The sequence below is a fragment of the Paramisgurnus dabryanus genome, chromosome 21 (assembly GCF_030506205.2).
Source record: "Paramisgurnus dabryanus chromosome 21, PD_genome_1.1, whole genome shotgun sequence".
Classification (NCBI taxonomy): domain Eukaryota; kingdom Metazoa; phylum Chordata; class Actinopteri; order Cypriniformes; family Cobitidae; genus Paramisgurnus; species Paramisgurnus dabryanus.
This window is the reverse complement of record NC_133357.1, coordinates 28,509,078-28,529,999: the sequence shown is the minus strand read 5'-3', so window position 1 is coordinate 28,529,999 and position 20,922 is coordinate 28,509,078. Positions and strand designations below refer to the sequence as shown.

The window sequence follows — 20,922 nt, the reverse complement described above, 5'->3', positions numbered from 1 at the left end:
CAAGAGTTGCTTTCTCGTCATTCGATATGGAAAGACAGACCACGAGCACAAGTTAACTTTACTGGCGGCGGAGAATCGCGGAGCCGGCGTCTACACTGTCACTGAGAGGCAGGGACAAGCAGCACTCAATTCACCATCAATACGCAGGTGCTTCGGACTGGGGTTAAAACCAGAACTGATACGCACAACCGGCGCAACGTCATAGAATGTCTCTGAACAGGTTCATGCCCACTTTTGGGGAAAAAATAAAAATAAGACCTCCCATTGACTTCCATACAAAATAGCGGAATAAAACAACGTTCTTACACACCCGGCAGGCGTAAATAACTTAAGAAATCACTAAGATTAAACATGTTGAGTAATTATCTGTCCACCCTGCCTGCCATAGAGAGCGAAAGATACATTAACACATTTAATTTGGTCAATATAAAAACATTAGGGTTAGAAAAACATTCTCACAGCGTCAAATTTGTGTAACAACGCTTCCCATTGGCCAGAGGTGTCTTACCCGGACATTTACTCGTACCTCATTGAGTCAACAGGAAAGACAGTAAATGATTTTACTTCGTATTTGACATCGTATTTGATGGACACGATCGCTGTCTCTCGTGTTTGGGTCTCCAGCACGCTGAGGCGGCTTTCGTGGGAGGGACATGCTCCGCTTGCGAGAGCCTGACTCTTGCGGATCTGCGGGGTCGTTTGGCGTTTCTCCGGGAACGCCGCCCTCCGTTGCTGATCGCCCCTAAGAAGGTGGCTGTGAAGCTACGGAGAGACGACCTCCGCCTCACGGTGCTGAATCGGCGAGCTGGTTCGTCCAGCAGCCCTCAGCCACCGGATCCGCAACCATCTGAGCGCGCGTTCTGCGTCGCTTTCTACCTCTGTCGGGCCTCCCGAGGATTCGGTATCTGTCGTAACATCGGAGGGGGGCCGTCATTTTCGGACGTGGATCTGGATCCTCTCCCTCCTTCGGGAAGGGTTGCGGTTCCCGACCTCGATCCGGAGATGACTGCCATGCTCGTTTGGGCTGCGGAGACGGTCGGGTTGGAGTGGAGAGCTCCTCCCCCTCCCGTACCGTCCCACCTAGATGATTGGTACTTTGGGGCTGCACGGGCTTCACAGCCTTCCCCACCGGTGCCTTTCTTTCCCGAGGTGCATGATGAGCTGACTCGGTCGTGGAAAACCCCGTTTTCCTCCCGGAACCAGCCGCATCAGCCATCACCCCTCACCTCCCTCGATGGCGGGGCTTCTAAAGGGTATGCCGGTATCCCGACAGTGGAGCGTTTTCCTACTGGAGGGACCGTCCTACCCTTCCCTCACAGGCCTGCAGACATTCGTCAGCCCTGACGGAGTCTGCATACCGGGCTTGTGGGGAGGCAGCCTCAGCCATACATGCCATGGCTTTGTTGCAGGTTCATCAGGCTAAGGCTCTGAAGGACCTGCACGAGGGAGGTCACGATTCGGCGGTCTTTAAAGACTTACGTGCGGCAACGGATCTGGCGCTACGTGCGACTAAGACCATCGCACAGGCCGTCGGTCGTGCTATGTCCACTTTGGTGGTCCAGGAGCGCCACCTCTGGCTGTGTCTGGCAAAGATGAGAGACGCCGATAAAACCCGGCTCTTGAATGCTCCGGTGTCCCAGACCGGCCTGTTCGGCGAGGCTGTTGAAGACTTCGCACAACAAGTCTCAGCCACCCAGAAGCAGACTGAGGCCCTTGCCAACATCATGCCGCGTCGGAAGAGACCAACACCTGCCCCGTCGACGTCGGCACCTCAGTCTGCCCCTCGCCGAGGGCGTCCTGCAGCGGCGGCCGCCTCCGTTCCTCATCGGGGCCCTCCTAGGAAGCGAGGAACCGGCCGTCAGCAGCCTGCCCCGCCCTCTCAGCCCGCTAAGCCTGGTGGAAAGCGTAAGTCCAAGTGGCCCTGAGACGGGCGACCTGGAGGTGGAGGGGATCGCTCTTTGGGAGATGGTGAACGCACCACTCCCCCCCCCCCCGGAGGAGGACCGGGTGGGGAATCCTTGGTTTTCTTTAATTTCTGTTCCGCCGGCTTTTCAGCCGGCACCCACAAAACCACAAAAAGAGCTAATTCCTCTTCCTCCTCCAGGTCTTCAGAGGCAGCCGGGGGTGACGGATGGGCTCATAACCCTACGTCATCCCCCTCCTCTTTCGCCAGCGGATGTGTCGAGCGCTCCGAGACATCTTCATCAGAGTCTTCCCCGCGCAGCCATCCGTCAGCGGAGTCTGGTAAGTGCTCATTTACACAATACACATGTCAACGCAGCCCAAGAGAGCGCGTCATTGAGCACCCCTGTTCCGCTCACCGCGGGTGCTACGATCGTGCCGTTAATTCCCCTCGCTCGGTTTCTGGAAGCTTGGCAGCAACTTTCCAGCCCGTCGCGTTGGCTTTTACACACGATCCGTCTCGGCTATGCGATACAATTCGCCCGGCGACCTCCCAAATTTACGAGCATTCGTTTCACTATAGTGAAACCCGTCGATGCGCACGTACTACATGCAGAGATTGCTGTCCTATTGGCGAAGGATGCGATCGAGCCGGTTCCTCCAGCCGAGATGAGGTCGGGGTTTTACAGCGCTTACTTTAGTGTACCCAAGAAAGGCGGCGGGTTGCGACCGATCCTGGATCTGCGTGTTTTGAATTGAGCACTCCACAAGATGCCATTCAAGATGCTTACGCAGAAGAGCATATTTCAATGCATTCGCCCACAGGATTGGTTTGCAGCCATCGACCTGAAGGACGCGTACTTTCATGTCTCAATACTTCCCCGACACAGGCCGTTTCTCCGCTTTGCGTTCGAGGGTCGTGCATATCAGTACAAAGTCTTACCGTTCGGGCTCTCTCTCTCTCCCCACGTCTTCACGAAAGTCGCAGAGGGGGCTTTAAAGCCCCTCAGAGAGGGCGGTGTTCGCATCTTGGCATATCTCGACGATTGGCTTATTATGGCACAGTCGCGTCAAATGCTTTGCACTCACCTAGATCGGGTGCTCAAACACCTCGCCCGTCTCGGTCTTCAGGTCAACCGAGAAAAGAGCAAACTGTGCCCTACACAGAAGATCTCTTTTCTCGGCATGGAGTTGGATTCGGTCAATATTACAGCACGTCTCACGGAGGCGCGCGTTCAGTCGATTCTGGCGTGCTTGAATACGTTTTCGGGCAAGACTGCGGTCCCTCTGAAACAATTTCAGAAACTCCTGGGGCATATGGCAGCAGTCGCGGCCGTGACGCCGCTCGGTTTGCTACATATGAGACCGCTTCAGCATTGGCTGCACGACCGAGTCCCGAGGAGAGCGTGGCTCACCGGCTTTCACCGTGTCACGATCACACCGAAATGCCGTCTCACTTTCACCCCGTGGTCAGACCCAGCGTTTCTCAGGGCGGGGGTGCCACTGAGACAGGTCTCCAGACATGCAATAGTATGCACAGATGCCTCCAACACGGGGTGGGGAGCCACGTACGGCGAGCTCGCAGCTTCAGGAGTGTGGGCATCACCTCAGCTGCATTGGCACATAAATTGCCGAGAACTGTGGGCTGTATAGCTTGCGCTCGTCCGCTTCAGCAGCGAGTTAAGGGACAAAGATGAATTAGTTCGCACAGACAACATTGCGACTGTTGCGTATATCAATCGCCAAGGCGGAGTGCGCTCTCGTCACATGTCGCATCTCGCCCGTCATCTCCTCCTTTGGAGTCAGAAGAATCTGAGGTCTCTTCGTGCCATTCACATCCCAGGGTCGCTCAACACAGCGGCAGACGCACTTTCACGAGCAGCGCGCCCTGGCGAGTGGCAACTCCACCCTCAGTCTGTCCAGCTGATTTGGAGACGTTTCGGCAGAGCGCAGATAGATCTGTTTGCATCTCCAGAAACAACCCACTGTCGCCTATTCTATTCACTAAACGAGGGAACACTCGATGTGGATGCATTGGCACACAGCTGGCCGAGAGGTCTTCGCAAATACGCTTTTCCCCCAGTGAGCCTCATTGCACAGACATTGTGCAAACTCAGGGAGGACGAGGAGAAAATTCTTTTAGTCGCTCCATATTGGGCCACCAGGAGTTGGTTTCCGGAGCTCATTCTCCTCGCGACAGCCCCTCCCTGGAGGATTCCCCTGAAGAGGGACCTTCTGTCTCAAGAAGGGGGCACATTATGGCACCCCATTCTAGGTGAGGTTCTAGGTGATTTACCCCAGGCGGTATCTAACACCATTGCTGCAGCGCGAGCGCCGTCCTCGAGACAGGCGTATACGCTGAAATGGAACCTGTTTGTTGTGTGGTGTACCTCTCAACGAGAGGACCCCCGAGAATGCTCGATCAGTATTGTGCTTTCATATCTCCAGCACCGCTTGGAGAAGAGGCTGTCACCATCTACTATTAAAGTAGATATCGCGGCAATATCCGTGCATCACGCACCCATAGATGGTAGATCCGTGGGTCAGCACGATCTGGTCATTAGGTTTTTAAGAGGTACGTGGAGGCTGAATCCTTCGCGCCCCCCCTCTATTCCTCCTTGGGACTTGTCCATGGTGCTGAAAGCCCTTCAGGACTGCCCCTTCGAGCCTCTGCGGACGGTGAGCGTCAGGTTTCTCACTATGAAAACTTTGACGCTCCTCGCATTGGCTTCTGTTAAGAGGATAGGGGATCTTCATGCATTTTCGGTCAACGATTTGTGCCTTTAGTTCGGACCGGCTGAATCCAGCGTTACACTGAGACCCCGGCCGGGCTACGTGCCTAAAGTTCCCACCACTCCCTTCAGAGATCAGGTGGTGAACTTACAAGCGCTGCCTTCGGAGGAGGCAGACCCAGCCATGGCTTTGTTATGTCCTGTGCGTGCACTGCATGTGTATGTGGATCGTACTCAAAGCTTTCGGACCTCAGAACAGCTCTTTATCTGTCATGGTGGTCAGCAGAAAGGGAAAGCTATCACTAAACAGAGGATGTCTCATTGGATTGTAGACACAATCGCCCTGGCGTATGAGAAACAGGGCATTCCTTGCCCTTTTGGTTTGAGAGCCCATTCAACTAGAAGCGTGGCTTCATCTTGGGCTTTGGCTCGTGGTTCCTCACTTTCAGATATTTGTAGAGCTGCTGGCTGGGCGACACCTAATACGTTCATTAGATTCTACAGTGTTCGTGTTGAGCCGGTATCCTCTCGAGTTCTCTCGTCAGATCAGTGAGAACATCGAAGGAACGGCTCCTGTGTCGGCTTGGAGCCTTTCTTTTCGGTGCTGCACGACCGCACCATTATGGAAGGCAGTTAAGGCAAAAACTGTTTTTGTCTCCTCCACCGCTTGGTGGCCGATGTTGCGGAGCATCGGCTGCCAGCCTCGCACTAGATGTATCCTTTAGAACCTGGGTGGGGCTAGCGCCCACATTGCGCTCCCTAGTGGTTTCTTTGTGAGTATTTCCGTGGAAAGTTTCTGATTTACCACGTTTCCCTTAGCGGAGTTCGTTCCGCGCCTCTCTAGTGTTGCTAAGAGAGTGTATTTTTTGTAGACCTCGTGTCTTTTTATCCATCACCTTAGTGGTAGACCCCTAGAGGGTTTTCTTTCCGCAGCGATCTTAGTTCAGCCTGACGAGTTTGCTTCCCAGTTCGCTAGTCACTATCGTGGGTTAAGGAACAAGTAGTGACCGGCCTCTGCTTCAACCCCATTTCCGTTCCCTAAACAAGGAGAGTCGGAGGGTTTTCGCAGGCACTGGAAGGGTCAGCTTCAGTGGCGCTTTGGTATGGATTCCCAATTCGTCGGTCACGACGTGACGTCGTAGTGACCGACTGAAAGGGAACGTCTCGGTTACATATGTGACCCTCGTTCCCTGAAGGAAGGGAACGGAGACGTCACGTCCCGTTGCCACAGTTTGCTGTTCCACTGCTGATACCGGCCGGGCCCTTTTTCCTTCTGTCCAGCTTTCTCAGCAAAAAAATTGCTGATTTGATAACTGCACCTGCCGCTCATTAAATACCTGCGCGGCGGGGCGGCGCCGGTAGATGCAATTATCCGCATGCCAAGTTCATTGGCGTTTTAAAGGTTTCTCGAAGCAGATAGGTCACCCACGAAGCGGTTCCCAATTCGTCGGTCACGACGTGACGTCTCCGTTCCCTTCCTTCAGGGAATGAGGGTTACATATGTAACCGAGACATTTTTTTGCAGAGATTAGATGTGATGTTGTTTTCCCATTCTTTTTTTCTAGAGTGTGCAGAGTTTTTGGTCCATCCATTGATGAGGCTAGTAAGGTCTTCATACAACTTCAGCCATTAAGTATAACATATAATAATTCCTATTTAAAATGTATTGGGAATGTCTTAATTATCTGCTGCATTAGTTCTGCAGCACTTTTTTCTTTATAGTCAGATCATCCTATTTGTCAGTCTGTGTGGTTTGCATCCTTTGTTGTTGGCACAACAGTTAAAGGAGTGTAACACCAAAGTCAGGCCATTGCATTTTTGGAAAAAAAAATCTCACACGTGGTGGTAATGCAGCCGGGGATGCAAAAGGAAGCCTGATAATTTTTATAAAATGGATAATTCACTTGGCCCACATGGTTTTCTGAATACTTAAATCTGATCATTCAGTTCAGACCACTAAAAGTTTTTTTTCTGTTTTGTAGATTGCAACAACTGTGGTGGAATTTCTTCCCAGGACAGAATCCTCAAAACCCTTTTCTTTCGTCCTGGCCATGGGAAGCATGCAGCAAATCTCTCAATCTTTTTTCTCAACCAGTCTCTCTGATGGAGCCAATACGGAAGTGACTTAAACTGCAATTAGGCAAAGATGGCGACGGCACGCACCGCCTACTTTAAGCTTCAAAAATGCTCTTCACAAACCAATGGGTGACATCACGGACACTACTTTCATATTTTTTTACAGTCTATGGTTTAAAAGGCATTTTACGTGCTTGAAAATAAATACCCCAGGCAATGTGCATTTTCCAAATGGATGAATTCTCTGCTGTTCGATTCCTTTGTACATCTTTGTTCGCGAGGAGTAACTTTAATAAATTAAGTATTTTTAGTTTACTGTGAAACTTAAAACATTTCTTCTGTTAAAAACTTTACACATCTATGAATGATTTTACTTTTAATTTAACAATAACAATGTTTCTGTTCTTACACTGCTGTAGTTTTGTCTATGTACATTTCAGTATTTCATACTGTAAAATTACAAATTCTGTCTTAAATTCAAACCTGTTACATTGTTACTTCAATGTGCATAATTTCTGATATTTAATAAATATATTTATACTTCATGTCAGTAAGCAGTCCTTTAAATGATTTTGCAACTGCCAACTGTAAAAATGTAAGACTTTGTAGTTATTTTGCAGTCAAATAATTTATTTGGTGTTCACAATGGTCTTGATTTACAATAAAGCACATGACAAAAATAACCCAGCAAGAATAACCCAAACCCAGAATATTAATCCCATAAATGTTAAAATGGTTTTTTCAACAACCCAACCTGCTGGGTTAAAATCTGTTCCCCAACGGGCTGGGTACTTTAACCCAGCATGTGTTCTGTCCAATATTTACCCAGCGCTGGGTTGCCAATTGGGTTGTTTTTAACCCAACCATTTTTAGAGTGTAGAATCACCCACCCCACCCCGCTGTAAAAAAGTAACTTCTACTCTGTGTAAAGTTAAAATGACTTGCTTATTACTCTTACTTAAAGGTGCAGTGTGTACATTTTTGAAGGATCTCTTGACAGATATGCAAAATAATATACAAAACTAAATTATCAGGGGTGTATAAGACCTTTCATAATGAACCATTATGTGTTTATTGCTTTAGAATGAGACGTTTTATCTACATACACAGAGGGTCCCCTTACATGGAAGCCGCCATTTTGTGCCGCCATGTTTCTACAGAAGCCCCTAACGGACAAACTTTTTTTACTAAGTTGTCTCCAACGATGACATGTTTGTCCGGGGATGGCTACTGTAGCTTCTCTATGCGTTTCAAAAGCAAGAGGTGAGCAGTGGACTGAGCCATTGGTTGCAATTCGCAACCTCACCACTAGATGTCGCTAATATTTACACACTGCACCTTTAAGTAAAATATTATAAAAGTAACTTTACTTTTACTTAAGGATCTTTTATTACTCTTTCCACCTCTGCTGATTGGCCAACGCGTGATAGTGTGTTTTTGCGTCTTCATGTAGGCTGAGATTTCTTTTAAACAGAGCATGTGTGGACAAAATTTTTTTAAACCGCAGGAGGAAAACCTCCGGTTATAAAAAATACATGTGTCCGTGTGGATAGGCCCTAGTTTATTGTTGTTTTCGAGTCTAGTTACACACATGCTTTCACTCTGCTGGGATGTGATAGTGACATGCACACACGCACAGACGCCATATAACATTTTCTTTGTGTTTATAAAATTGACTTATTTTGCATGTAGCTTGAAAGTGTAGCTGGTTAAAAATCTTTACAAATCTTTCTCCTTCATACCTACCAAACTAAAACTAGGGTGACCATACGTGCCATTCTTCCCAGACGCATCCTGGCCAGGATTTCTGTGCGTCTTCCGGAAGTCGTATTTGTTGACCACATATGCCATTCAGTTAAAAAACATAAGACATACAATGGTAGTTTCATTCTTGCCTTAAAATGTAACAGTTGCTGTTCTGTAATAATAATAATAATCCTCTATGACGTATGCGTTCGACAAATACGACTTCCGGAAGAAGCACCTGAAATCCTGGCCAGGACGCGTCCGGGAAGAATGACACATATGGTCACCCTACTAAAACTATATGCTATGTCTGAATAGTTGAAATTAGTTTTAGTTTAATATAAAATTAAATTAATTTAGACAAAAATACATAATGTTGTGAGTTTGAATAACAAAGCAAAAGTGTAAACTTTAAAATAATATTTTTCAAATGAACCACTTTGACTGAATAATGAAGAGAAAATAGCTAAAAAAAAAATTATTTGAACTCCTTCAATACTGTTTAAAAACATCTAAGGGTAAACCTCAAGACAATGTGACTCTTTCACAGATAGTTATTAATATTAATGTAAAATATAATTGTTATTTATAAGCACAGTTACAATTCAAGGGGAATAATCATCAATTTTGATTTGTCATAATCGTGCAGCCCTGATTTAAAAGCACCTATTAAAAAAAGGCTCAAAATCAGATCCGAATTTTGTGCTGTTCTCACAGTCATGCAAAGAAACAGATCTGGGTCACATAAGCAAAACTTTGACTGCAGTGTGACAGTGGCCTTACTGTGCTGGATTAGTCTGTCATTACACACACCTGGTTGAAGTGATGATGGAAAACTTCTGCCGGAGTTGCTCGCAGTACTGCATCTCTCTTTCTGTATATTTCACTCTTCTTATCTCACTGCAAAATAAAACAACATCTTCATGTATTACATAGCAGAACTAAAAAATAAATGTAAAATCATATCAATCACAGTTAAATGTTTACTGCCTAGACTGCTTTAAACTGAACATCCCTGGTGTTAACCCATTGTAGACTTCAGATTTACACTTGACAGGGGGGGGATGCGTGGGATTTCCCCCTTTCTGGTCAATGTATCCCTGCCTCTGCTTAATTATTTTTATCCCCCCCTCAAAGTGATCAGTGCTACTACACTAGAGGCAAGATGGATCACAAAACTTATCACGGATCCATGGTTTGATTAAAGTAATTTTTTTTTTAAATGCGCTTCTTTGGCTTGCTCTGATATAGCTGCCGTGCAGCCTCTCTGTATTCACCACTCTGCAGACTTGCTCAATGTCCCGCCCACGGCGCTATCTGATTGGTTACACACCCGGTTACACCTCTCAACACTTGCAAGATGGTTGAGGAGCTGTGTGGAAACGAAGGAAGGCAGCATATTCAGCAGCATATTATTCAGCATATTAATACAGCGGGAATAAACATCACAATCTGATTATCTGTTTATGATGACAAGGAGAGTTAGTGTCCCAGTCACTCCACTAAGAATGGCCGAAGTTACACATATGATAAACACCAATGAGGCGTTTAGCGAGGCACGGGCGCGTCCAGTTCCTGACTAATGTAATGCATCTGTCTTTTATATCATTTCACTGTAGCACAGTATCGCAGTGTAACTTAAAGTTAATGTTATTACTTTAAAAGCAGCAGTTAAACTGTTTCTACTGTAATGGTTTAACTTTTCAATCAATCCGTTGTTCAGCAAAGGCTAGCCTAGAGAAGTATATTAACCGAAGTAAAGTGCTGTAATGTGAACTGTCAATGCGATAGAACAATAAAATCCGAAATGGACCACGCAATGTTATCGGTAGCCTTCTGATACAAATAGTTTTGCCATTCATAAAGTGTTTTGACATGAGTGGCAATGGCATTACCCATGGTACTGGGAGGGGGATTTAATTATTGCATGTTTTCTCGTTGTGCATGATCACAGTTCATATGTGTGTGGAAAGATAAGCTATTAGAGTAAAACTATTGCGTTAGGCTGCTTCATGAGTTAAAAAGAAAAAAGATTTTATAATTCCTGCAAATGCAGTGATGAAGTTGTATGTTCCAGGGGCGTCAATTTTTTTTAAAGGGGCAGAGTGTGCACAGTTCACAGAAATTTGTGTATACACAGACATCAAACGAATTATATTATAGAGCTTTTAGTCTTTTCCATGGCACTTACATTTCTAACAATATGAGCACCCCTGCCTTCATGCAAAAAACTCCATAATAAAAGTGTTGACTCACTTTCATATCAAATACTATTCAATCAGAATAATGACATGATATTGGTATCATATTTAAAACTACATGTTTTATTTATTTAAGTTTTGTTTAATGACTTGTTTAATTGTGTCATTAATGCATTTTGCACAACAACTGCATTATAAAATTAATGTCATTTTAAATCCATAAAGTATATAAACAACGAAAATGACATAAGCTATAGCAACGTGATTGATTTTAATGTTCAATAAAGATTTAAAAAAATATGTTTAGATAAAATGATTGAAGGAACGAATTTTTGCATTAAATTTTACCTCATATGTGAGCATGTGTGATTCTGCGCCCACGTGAACTCTGGCGAACTTTGGCGTTGTGCCAAGAAGATGAATCTAGAAATTTCTACTGATATAACGTCGAGACGGTCAAATTTTAAACCATACATTTTCTACACAGGAGGTTAACTGCACATTACCGTACTGGGGTTTAAAAACGTTGTGAGCATTTCTTGCACGTTTTAATTCCTCAGATAGCCAAAATGCAGCAGCAACATGAAAGCTCGTGAGCGCGCTCACGCTGATGACGTCTGTGGCTGCTCTGACTGCAGCGCCTGCCGCCAGAAAGTAATGCAAGATGTTCAAAACACTATCATAACGGCAAAAATCTCTGAAAAGTGACAAGGATGCAGCACAGAATTAATAATATTGTGCATATTAAACAGATTAAAAGACAAGTTACCGATTGATGGACGCTTGTTTGATTTTCAGGTAGCATGCAAAATCCATTTGGCTCAAAAAACCAAGGGGGCACGTGCCCCCTCAGTTTGAATGGGCATGAAACCTCTGCATATTCTCATTATTTATTTTTTAAATGTTTTTAAATTTGCTGTGGACAGAGACGCATTCATTTTTTTCCCTTTCGGGCAGGTTATGTTTTGAAAGACGATGACCTGTAGCTCAGGCACGGCCCCACTTTTCAACACGCCCAACTAAAACTATAAAAAAAAAAAACTACTTTTACTATATTCTAATTTTGTCAAGAATTATAAAAAATTGTCAATAAGCTTAATTTCTGCTAAAATAGTCTACATGTTCAGTTTTAGTCTACATGTTCCATTTTAAAAAGCTGGTTATATTTTAATCTTTCTGCACAAGTTCAGCAGACAGTGAGGTTCAGGTTTGTTATGATCAGAGCTCGTGAGCGGAGAGCGCATTTCTGAATAGCCTATTAGAAATATTTTAATTCGAAATATAAAAAAAAATAATATTATAATGGATTTTTGTTAGGTCGGACAATGATTACCAATTTTCTCTCTCGTATTGCTCCTCATAACCACTGAAAACAGTCGAACCAGAAGTCAAATTATTATGGACGGAAGTTAAAAGTGGTGGGTACAAAATGACTCATGACGAAATATGGTGGGTACGCGTACCCACAGTCACCGAAATCGGCGCCTATAAAAAACATCCCCCCTCTGTTTTTTTCACAAATCGCACCCTGGTTACTTGTATATGATGTAATGTGACTTGTATGAAGTTGAAAATTGAATGTAAGTACGTTCTTGTTAGTGTTCATTGTTTTATGCACATGTACTGTGAGATGTAATATGAAGCTGTATTTTTGCACTTAATTAGTTTTAAATGAAGTTAAAATGTTTGTTTGTAGCCAGTCTACTTAGGTAAATGAGATCAGTTTCTCCTTTCATTTTCTTATGATAATGTGAAGAAACAGATTTTATGAATTTTGCTTCTAATGTATTTGACATTTTTTTATATTTTGCCAAAAGTAATCCACTAGGATTTTGGATAACAGATTGGATCAAATCTTGAAAATCGTTTTTTCAAAAACCGACTAAAACTTTAATTTGGGTTTTTCAGAACTTTTTTGTAGGATTTGGACTACCCAGTCTCACAAAGTTTCGTGATATAGTCACGTATTTTTTTGATTCTTTTTTCGTGCTATTATCACGAAATTTCGTGTTTTTTCGTGATCGTATAACGAATTCCTGTTTTCGTGTGATTATCACGTATTGGTTACTCAACTGCTTTTTGGATTTGGATCACTTTGAACTTTAAACTGATCCCATCAGAAGGGTGGATTCAGCGTGGATTTCATGCCCAAAATGTAATGAATACTATATTTGGATCATGCAGCATCTTACAAGATATCCTATTTATTCATAAGGTTTTAATTTTATTTGTTCATCCGTCATTTTACAGTGATTAGGTAGACTTTAGCTTTTTTTAGATGTTAAATTTAGGGTAAAATCTACCCAAACAAAGTGAGTGCAAATTGTTACAAAATTTTATTGAGTAGATTCTATAGGTTGTTTTTGTCAGTGCATGTTTTCAAGCACCAAAAGTCCGTCAAGTGTTTGTACATAAAGAAGACCTGGGGCTCTATTTTAACGATCTGAAACGCAAGTGCGAAGCGCAACGCGCAAGTGAGTTTGTGGGCGGATCTTGGGCGCTGTTGCTATTTTCCCGGCGTGAGAAATAACTCTTGCGCCGGGCGCAAATCAATAAGGGGTTGGTCTGAAGTAGGTTCATTATTCATAGGTGTGGTTTGGGCGTAACGTCAAATAAACCAATCAGAACGCTAGCCAACATTCCCTTTAAACGCAAGGGCGCATGTTCCATGGCGGGTTGCTATTATTATGACGGATTTACCAGGCGCACGCCAGGAGCGGTTCACAGCCGAGGAGACCGACGTCCTTGTACGGGGGAATCCCACGCTTGCCAGCATAAATCGGGCACGCCGTGTAACGGGAGGTGGATCTGCCTCAGGACTTGACACCAGCAGAGGACATCGCTGCGTCCACCGCTGAAAGGGTTTGGGGGCTTTGAAATCGGACCCAAGAAACGCAAGCAAGGTCTAACCCCAAAGTACTCTTACAAATCAAGTTCATATACATTAAGGTTTCTTATGAAAACATTTTAACTATTATTTACATAAAATAAACGTAATACAGCCACACAACAAAGTTATGAAAATATTTTAATCGTTATTTGCATGAGAATAAATAAAAAACTATCACCACAATGCTCACCACTATGATTCCCCTTATCTCGTGTATTAATATTTTTAAGTGTAACAATTTATGATTTGCAAAAATAACTGTTGCATCTGTGTAGATTAGATAAGCAAAGTGTATGCGCGTTGTGCACGCTATACATTATGGTCAAGCATGCGCCCTTAAAATAGCATAATGAACCACGCGCAACGCGCCACTGACTTTAGACTATTTTTTTTTGGTTAGTAGCGCAATTGTTTTTTGAAACTGCAAAATAGCATAAGAGATGGTTTGCGCCGCAACACGCCTCCTTTTTGCGCTGAACCGCCCAGGGAGCGCAAGTTCATTCCCTAGTTTGCTGACGTGCATCTGTGGAGGGAAAAACCCCGCTGTGCGCCGGCGCAAAATACAAATGATACATGCGTCACTGACAAAGTCAATTGCGCTGGGTGCAAGATAGGGCCCCAAGAGTTTGTGTTTTACCTTTTTCAAGTGTGTTTGTAAAATGTCTCAATTGTCCCCCTTGAGTGAGTTTTTATTTTAAAATTTAGGGCTGTGCAATTAATCATTTTTTATTTAGATTTTTAAGTCAATCAAAAAAGCTAACGGAAGTACAGTGATTATTGTGCATTCAGTTGTGTTATAAATCTGATTTATACAATTTGCCATTTCCAGTTCACCTAACTTGCAACTTTAGACTGTGGGAAAAAACAAAGTAAACCCACACTGACACATGCAAAACATACAAACTCCACACTGAAAGACAATCCACCTGACTATCAAGTCTTTAAAGAACAGTGGAAAGCCAATGGCTGATTGTTGTATTTGTTAGTCTGTCACTCGGTCTACATTTCTTGTGGATAAACACTGTCAAAAGTTACACTAAAAATCTCACCCATCTGTATAGCCTTTAAACACAGTTTTGAATCAAGAAAAGAATGTTTAATCTTCCCACACCCTTTTGGAATGTGTGTGGTAACAAAAAAATCTGTCATATAATACAGTAGTGTCCCAGAAAGATTTACATGGCCATTTATCATTTGACGCCATATAAGCTGACACGTTTTATGAGGGTGTATCTAAATATCTTTAATTTACAGTATATCAGAAACTTTTGTTTTCAAAGTCCATTTGCTGAAATGCTGTACATTGGATTTGTATGTAGATTGAAACATCTATTTATTCTATCTTTTAATAAAACAGTTTCGAAATAACTTTTGGCTAAATGAGCAAACACAAAACTGTAATACATTACTTATGGGAACTTATCTTTAATTTTTATGTTTTAACCCTTAAATAAAATGTTTGTCTGGTTTTAAACAGTAAAACATATTTCAATGTCAAAATTGAGGCTGTTAATTGATTAAAATGTTGAATCTAGATTAAATCGCATGATTGTCATGAGTTAACTCCTGATTAATCGCAACTTAACTTTTAAGCATTTTAATCTATATTTACCTTATTTAATACTATTTTTAATACTTTAATACTAGTTTTAATACTCTAAGCAACATGGGCGTGGAAAAATATAAATGCTTTATGCAAATGTTTGTTTATTATTAGTGAAATCATACTCAACACAAGACATGACATGCTTCAAAGACAGTAGAGATGTTTTTTTTTAAATAAACAGTTCATGTCTTTTAAAACCACAGGTTCGCATTACTTCTCTTTCTTTGCACAGAGCATTTAACTGTTAACATATTCAACAGAACCATCAGATCTGGTATGTTGTTGAAAAGACTGCAAACGTTTTCATGAAACTATAACATTAATACTATATTATAGGCACACTTAGTTCAATAGCCTATTCTAAAACATACATTTAAGCATAACCTTATGTGTATCTAAACATTTATGTGTAACAGGGGTGTCACGATTCTCCAAATCCTCAATTCGATTACATTTTCGATTCTAAGGTCACGATTCGATCCGATTCTCGATTTTTACATATTTTTTTTAAGACAAAATGATATGCCATTATTTATTATTATTATTATAGTTTAACATTAACATGCACATTGCACAACTCGCATGAGAGTTTGTGGGCTTCACTTAACGCGAGAGCTTGTAGAGAGAGGATTCCTTCTTGCACGCACATGGACTTAATGCACATGGACTTAATGCGCATGATCATCATATACGTTTTAGATTAACCATATTAAAATGAGGTTTTCACATGCAATACCAATTATAAAGTTATCTCTTCGTACAGGGGGAAAATCTCTAAATCGATAAATCCTTATTGTCAAAATTCAAAAAGGTAAACATAGACTTAGGCCCAATTACAATTTTATTTTATATGCCTACCTACCCCTCACCCCTTATCCATTTCCCCTTGAAACAGAGTGAAAAGGGGAAGGGTTAAAAATATTCCCCTAAGAAACCATTACTACATTATGACATCATACGCGTTACATCAAACTAGATGCAAATTTTTGTTAAGGTGCCTTGCTCAAGGGCACCACAGTCGCAACCCACCGGTCGTGAGCCTCGAACTGGCAACGCCTGGGTTACAAGCCCAGCACTCTAACCACTAGGCTACAACTGCCATTTGATTATGTTGCTGTACTATTGTGGAATTAGTAATGCAGGATATTTTGCAAACTTTAGCGATTATTTTTCTGAACATTTCTTTGAATTACATGACCGTAAATGTAACACAAGATTGAATGTAACACAAAATTAATTATTATTTGTCAACCTAAAAAAAAAAAAACACTATTAATGTGAAAAAAAGACAGGAAAATTTTGCTGAATCAGTATGTTGTTTTTCTTGTTAATTGAGTCTTTTTGGAAGCCTATCTTACGCCTAGAATAAGTCAAGGGGGTTGATTCTTATAAATTCCTTCAAAGTTTGATCAATTGTGCATAATGACAAGTGCAACAAATTCATATAGGGTGTCAGACTCATAGATTTGCATAATTTAAAAGTTCAGGTTTTTAAGTTTGGGTCAACCTGTGGCACAGCTTTAAAGCTGAAACTTATAAAATCCTATCAGAGGTCCAAAATGTCATTGAAACACACCAGTGGCTTTGCTGTCATCAGGATAAAACATGTTACCTCTCGAACCCTCCCTCCCAACAGAGCCTCCCCACAAAACACATCCCAATTTAACCCCTGTACATACAAATATATACATACAAATATATATATATATATATATATATATATATATATATATATATATATATATATATATATATATATAACACATCTATAGTTATGCGCTGGCACAGAGTTAGACCCTTTTGACTCCACACAGAAACAGCAACGCGTGTGGCATGACATAAGGAACATCCTGGAACTGTTTTTTCGCTCTTCTTTATTTTTCTTTATGGATTTTAGAAGTATCGGATCGGGACTCTGTATCGGCAGATACTCAAAATCAAATGACTCGTACTCGAGAGCAAAAAAAAAACTGATCGGGAAATCCCTAATACTGTGTGTGTGTTGTCCTCACTGCAGTGTAGCAACTGTAGCTATACAACCAGCTAACTCTGATGCAAAATGACAACATGTCGTAGTGAGCGATTTCTTGCTGTTTACTGTGGCTTTAACATCATCTTACATGACAGAGTGAAAACTGTAACAAAGAAATAAAGTTTGACTGTTTTAACATAAATCTTTTCTAATGAAATATACCTGTATACAAATGTAAATAAATATTTTAACTGTGTAGTCTTTTCTTTTTAAACAGTATTGTAACATTAACTTATCAACATAAAAATGAATTTTGTACTTACGACATTGCCTCTAGTGCTAACAACAAATGGATTACATGTGCTCTCATTCTGTCACCTTCCTTACTTCTGTACAGGAAATAACCTCTAACCCCAAACTCCAGGTCTACATCAAATTAAAATAAAATTCTCTATCAAATTAAAAGTCCCTAACATTTTGCCTTAATGGCAACACACTCCCCGCCTGACATCTGTGAGGTCACTACACAAACAAGTTATGTATCAATTAAACAGATGAACATCACTCTCTACTCAGAAGCAAAACCAGTTCTGTCACTGGTCTAAGGTACTTTTTTGAATGTCCTTGATCGGTGGTCTTCAATTTCACCTTACGGACTTTCCCGTCTTTTCCAGAAATAGCCTTTGTGACTATCGCCATAGGCCAGCTGTTGCGGACAACTTGGGTGTCCTTGAGGAGGACGATATCTCCTTCTCACAGATTTTGGTGAGATTTGGTCCATTTCTTCCGGCTTTGTAAGGTTGACAAGTACACTTGTCTCCAACGGCGCCAGAACATGTTGGACAAGGCTTGTACTTGTCTCCACTGCTTGGTTAGGAGGTCTCTGTCCGTAAAGTCTCCCGGAGGAGGTGGGGTGCCGACTTTGAGTTAACAGTAAAGATGGTGTGAGAATGAATGGATCTTCTGGATCATTTGAAACTGGAACCAGAGGCCTTGCATTCATAATTGCTGCCACCTCTGCCATTAGAGTGCACAAGACTTCATGAGTTAGGCGGGTGCCATGTTCAAGAAGCATTGACTCCAGGATTCTTCGAGCCACTCCAATTAGACGTTCCCATGAACCACCCATGTGCAAAGCATGAGGTGGGTTAAACACCCAGGAGCATCCTTGTTGGTGTAGGTACCTCTGCACAGTGGTGTCTGGTTGTTCTGCGCTCATCCCGAGTTCTCTGCAGGCCCCAATGAAATTCGTGCCACAATCTGACCTCAGTTGTTTGGCTGGTCCTCTTATGGCAAAGAAACGCCTCAAGCCATTGACACAGCTTGAAGTGTCCATTGAGGCATTCACCTCAATGTGAACCGCCCAAGAGCTCATACAACAGAATAATATGGCCCACCGTTTGCTCTCAGGCTGAACTCCTCTTGTACGTCTGGTAGTGATGTGCCATGGTCCGAAGACATCTAGACCTACATACGTGAAGAGAGGGCAGGCCTTGAGATGCTCAGCTGGCAAATCTGCCATTAGTTGCTCTCACAGCACCTTCTATGCTGAAACCTTTCTCGTGTAGCTGGGTGGCATAACTTCACATCTGGACGAATCTCTGCATCCAATTCTGGTGAGACTAAGCTGAATGACTGAATAGGCTCTGGTTGAATGGAAAGCTTACGCAAAAAGGTAGGTCCACTGAACCACATTGTTTGTGTGAGACGTGATGTTGGAACAGACCTTGACGCAATAGCAGCCGGATTGTCCTCGGTGCGTACGTAATGCCACTGTTCAGGATTTGTGGTCTGGCGAATACGTTGGACTCGATTATGGACATATATGTAAAACCATCTGGATTGGTTATGAATGTATCCAAGGACCACTCTGCTATCAGTGTAGAATTTAATGGAATCCAAGTTCAAGTTCAGTTCTTCCTGAATAAGTTCGGCCATTTCCACAGCCAAAACCGCAGCACACAGCTCAAGTCTCGGTATGGTTGGCTCTGATTGAGGAGCAAGTTTAGACTTCCCCATGACAAATCCAATGTCAACAATGCCTTCTTGAATGGTCTTCAAATAGGCTACAGCCCCAATGGCCATTGTAGAAGCATCACAGAACACACAGAGTTCCATCTGTTCTGCCTTGGTTAGAGAGATGCCTGTGAACATCCTTGATATATGGAAGTGCTTCAACTCTTGAAGTGAGTTTCGCCAAGCCTTCCACTTGCCTAGTTTATCTGCAGGTAATGGAGTGTCCCACTCTGAAGCCTCAGAATTCAGCTCTCTGAGAAAGGCTCTTCCTTGGATCACGACCGGAGCCAAAAAACCCAAGGGATCAAAAACACTGTTCACCATGGAGAGAACTCCTCGACGGGTAAACGGTTTTACATCAGTTGACACAGAGAAGGTGAATGTGTCCCTAGCTACCTCCCACAGGAGGCCTAAGCTGCGTTGGATGGGTGACTCCTTCCCATAGAGGTCTACCTCTTTTTCAGCTGCCACACAGTCCTCGCTTGGAAAGGCTGCCAAGACAACCGGACTATTTGATGCAAACTTGTGGAGCCTGAGGTTGGACTCAGCCAATGAAGCCTGAGTCCTACGCAGCAAGTCAATGGCTTCAACATCAGTAGGGACAGAACAAAGTGGCGCTCGACGAAGTTGACAGTGTCTTGTCCATATCTTTGCGCACCCTTTCTGACAGCTCTTCTAAGCCCATAAATTGCCACTGCTGAAGACGGGCTGTTCCCAAACACATGGACCTTCATTTTGTAATCTATGACTTCACTTGCCACATCATTGTTCTTGAACCATAAGAATCTCAAATAGTTCCTATGTTTTTCTTCTACGAGGAAGCAGTAAAACATCTGCTGTATGTCTGCCATAACAGCCACCTTTTCCTTTCGGAACCGCATGAGTACTCCCAGAAGGGAGTTGTTAAGATCAGGGCCAGTCAATAGCACATTATTCAAGGAGATTCCAGAGTGTTGAGCACTCGAATCAAACACCACCCTGATTTGACCTGGTTTTTGTGGGTGAAACACTGAAAAGCTTGGTAAGTACCAACACTCTTCATCTTCCCTTAGTTCTGGTGCTACCTCAGCATGATCACTTTCCAACAGCTTGCCCATGAATGCCACATAATGCTGTTCCATCTCTGGCTTTCTTTTCAAGTTGCGTCGAAGTGATTCAAAACGTTTGAGTGCTTGGCTGCGGTTATTAAGCAAATGTTCTCTATGCTGTCTGAACGGTAGTGGAGCAACCCAACTGTGTGAATCATTTCTGTAGACTTCTTTGTCCATTATGTTCAAGAAAATCTCATCCTCAATTGATGGGGCCAGGTTGTTGTCCTGTTTGGTGTGATCGAATACATTTTTACCCAGCCTTTCTTCTTTAGCCCTGCTGGGCCCTAAGACACTCTTCCTGGGCTCTTTGCCATGGAGCTTATCCCTGACATGCATAACACTTGTGCACGGTTGAAGAAGCGAGGGCCGTTGACAATCAAGCACTTTTGTCCTGTAAATGCTGACATTTGGCTTGTGTGCATTCCCTAGGCAGTCCTCTCCAACCACCACCCAAACTAGGTCAAGACATTGAGCAAAAGGGGCGTTGGGGGACCATTTACTTGTTCCCTTACCTTGTGCACTCTAATTATATCTCTACCAAGCAGCAGGAGGATTTCCACCGTAGGGTCCAACTCGGGAATGTGTTTTGCTACTTTGACGAGGTGAGGTTGATGAAGAGCGGCGTTTGGCGTGGGAATTTCAGCCCGGTTGTTGTGGTAGATTGAAATATTCATTACTCTGTGAAGCAGT

General features: G+C 43.0%; 2 protein-coding genes across 5 annotated transcripts in view; one reads left to right on the top strand and one right to left on the bottom strand.

Moving 5' to 3' along the window:
- Positions 1-20,922, top strand: part of LOC135775928 (alpha-2,8-sialyltransferase 8F-like) — a 1,056,838-nt gene that overhangs the window by 683,366 nt on the left and 352,550 nt on the right. The gene's annotated exons all lie outside the window — the stretch shown is intronic.
- Positions 1-20,922, bottom strand: part of LOC135775927 (alpha-2,8-sialyltransferase 8F-like) — a 134,082-nt gene that overhangs the window by 60,926 nt on the left and 52,234 nt on the right. For all 4 annotated transcript variants that reach the window (XM_065286505.1, XM_065286503.2, XM_065286502.2 and 1 more), the window contains one exon: positions 9,270-9,356. In XM_065286505.1, coding sequence (XP_065142577.1) covers positions 9,270-9,356 — 87 coding nt within the window. The remainder of the gene's footprint in view (positions 1-9,269; positions 9,357-20,922) is intronic.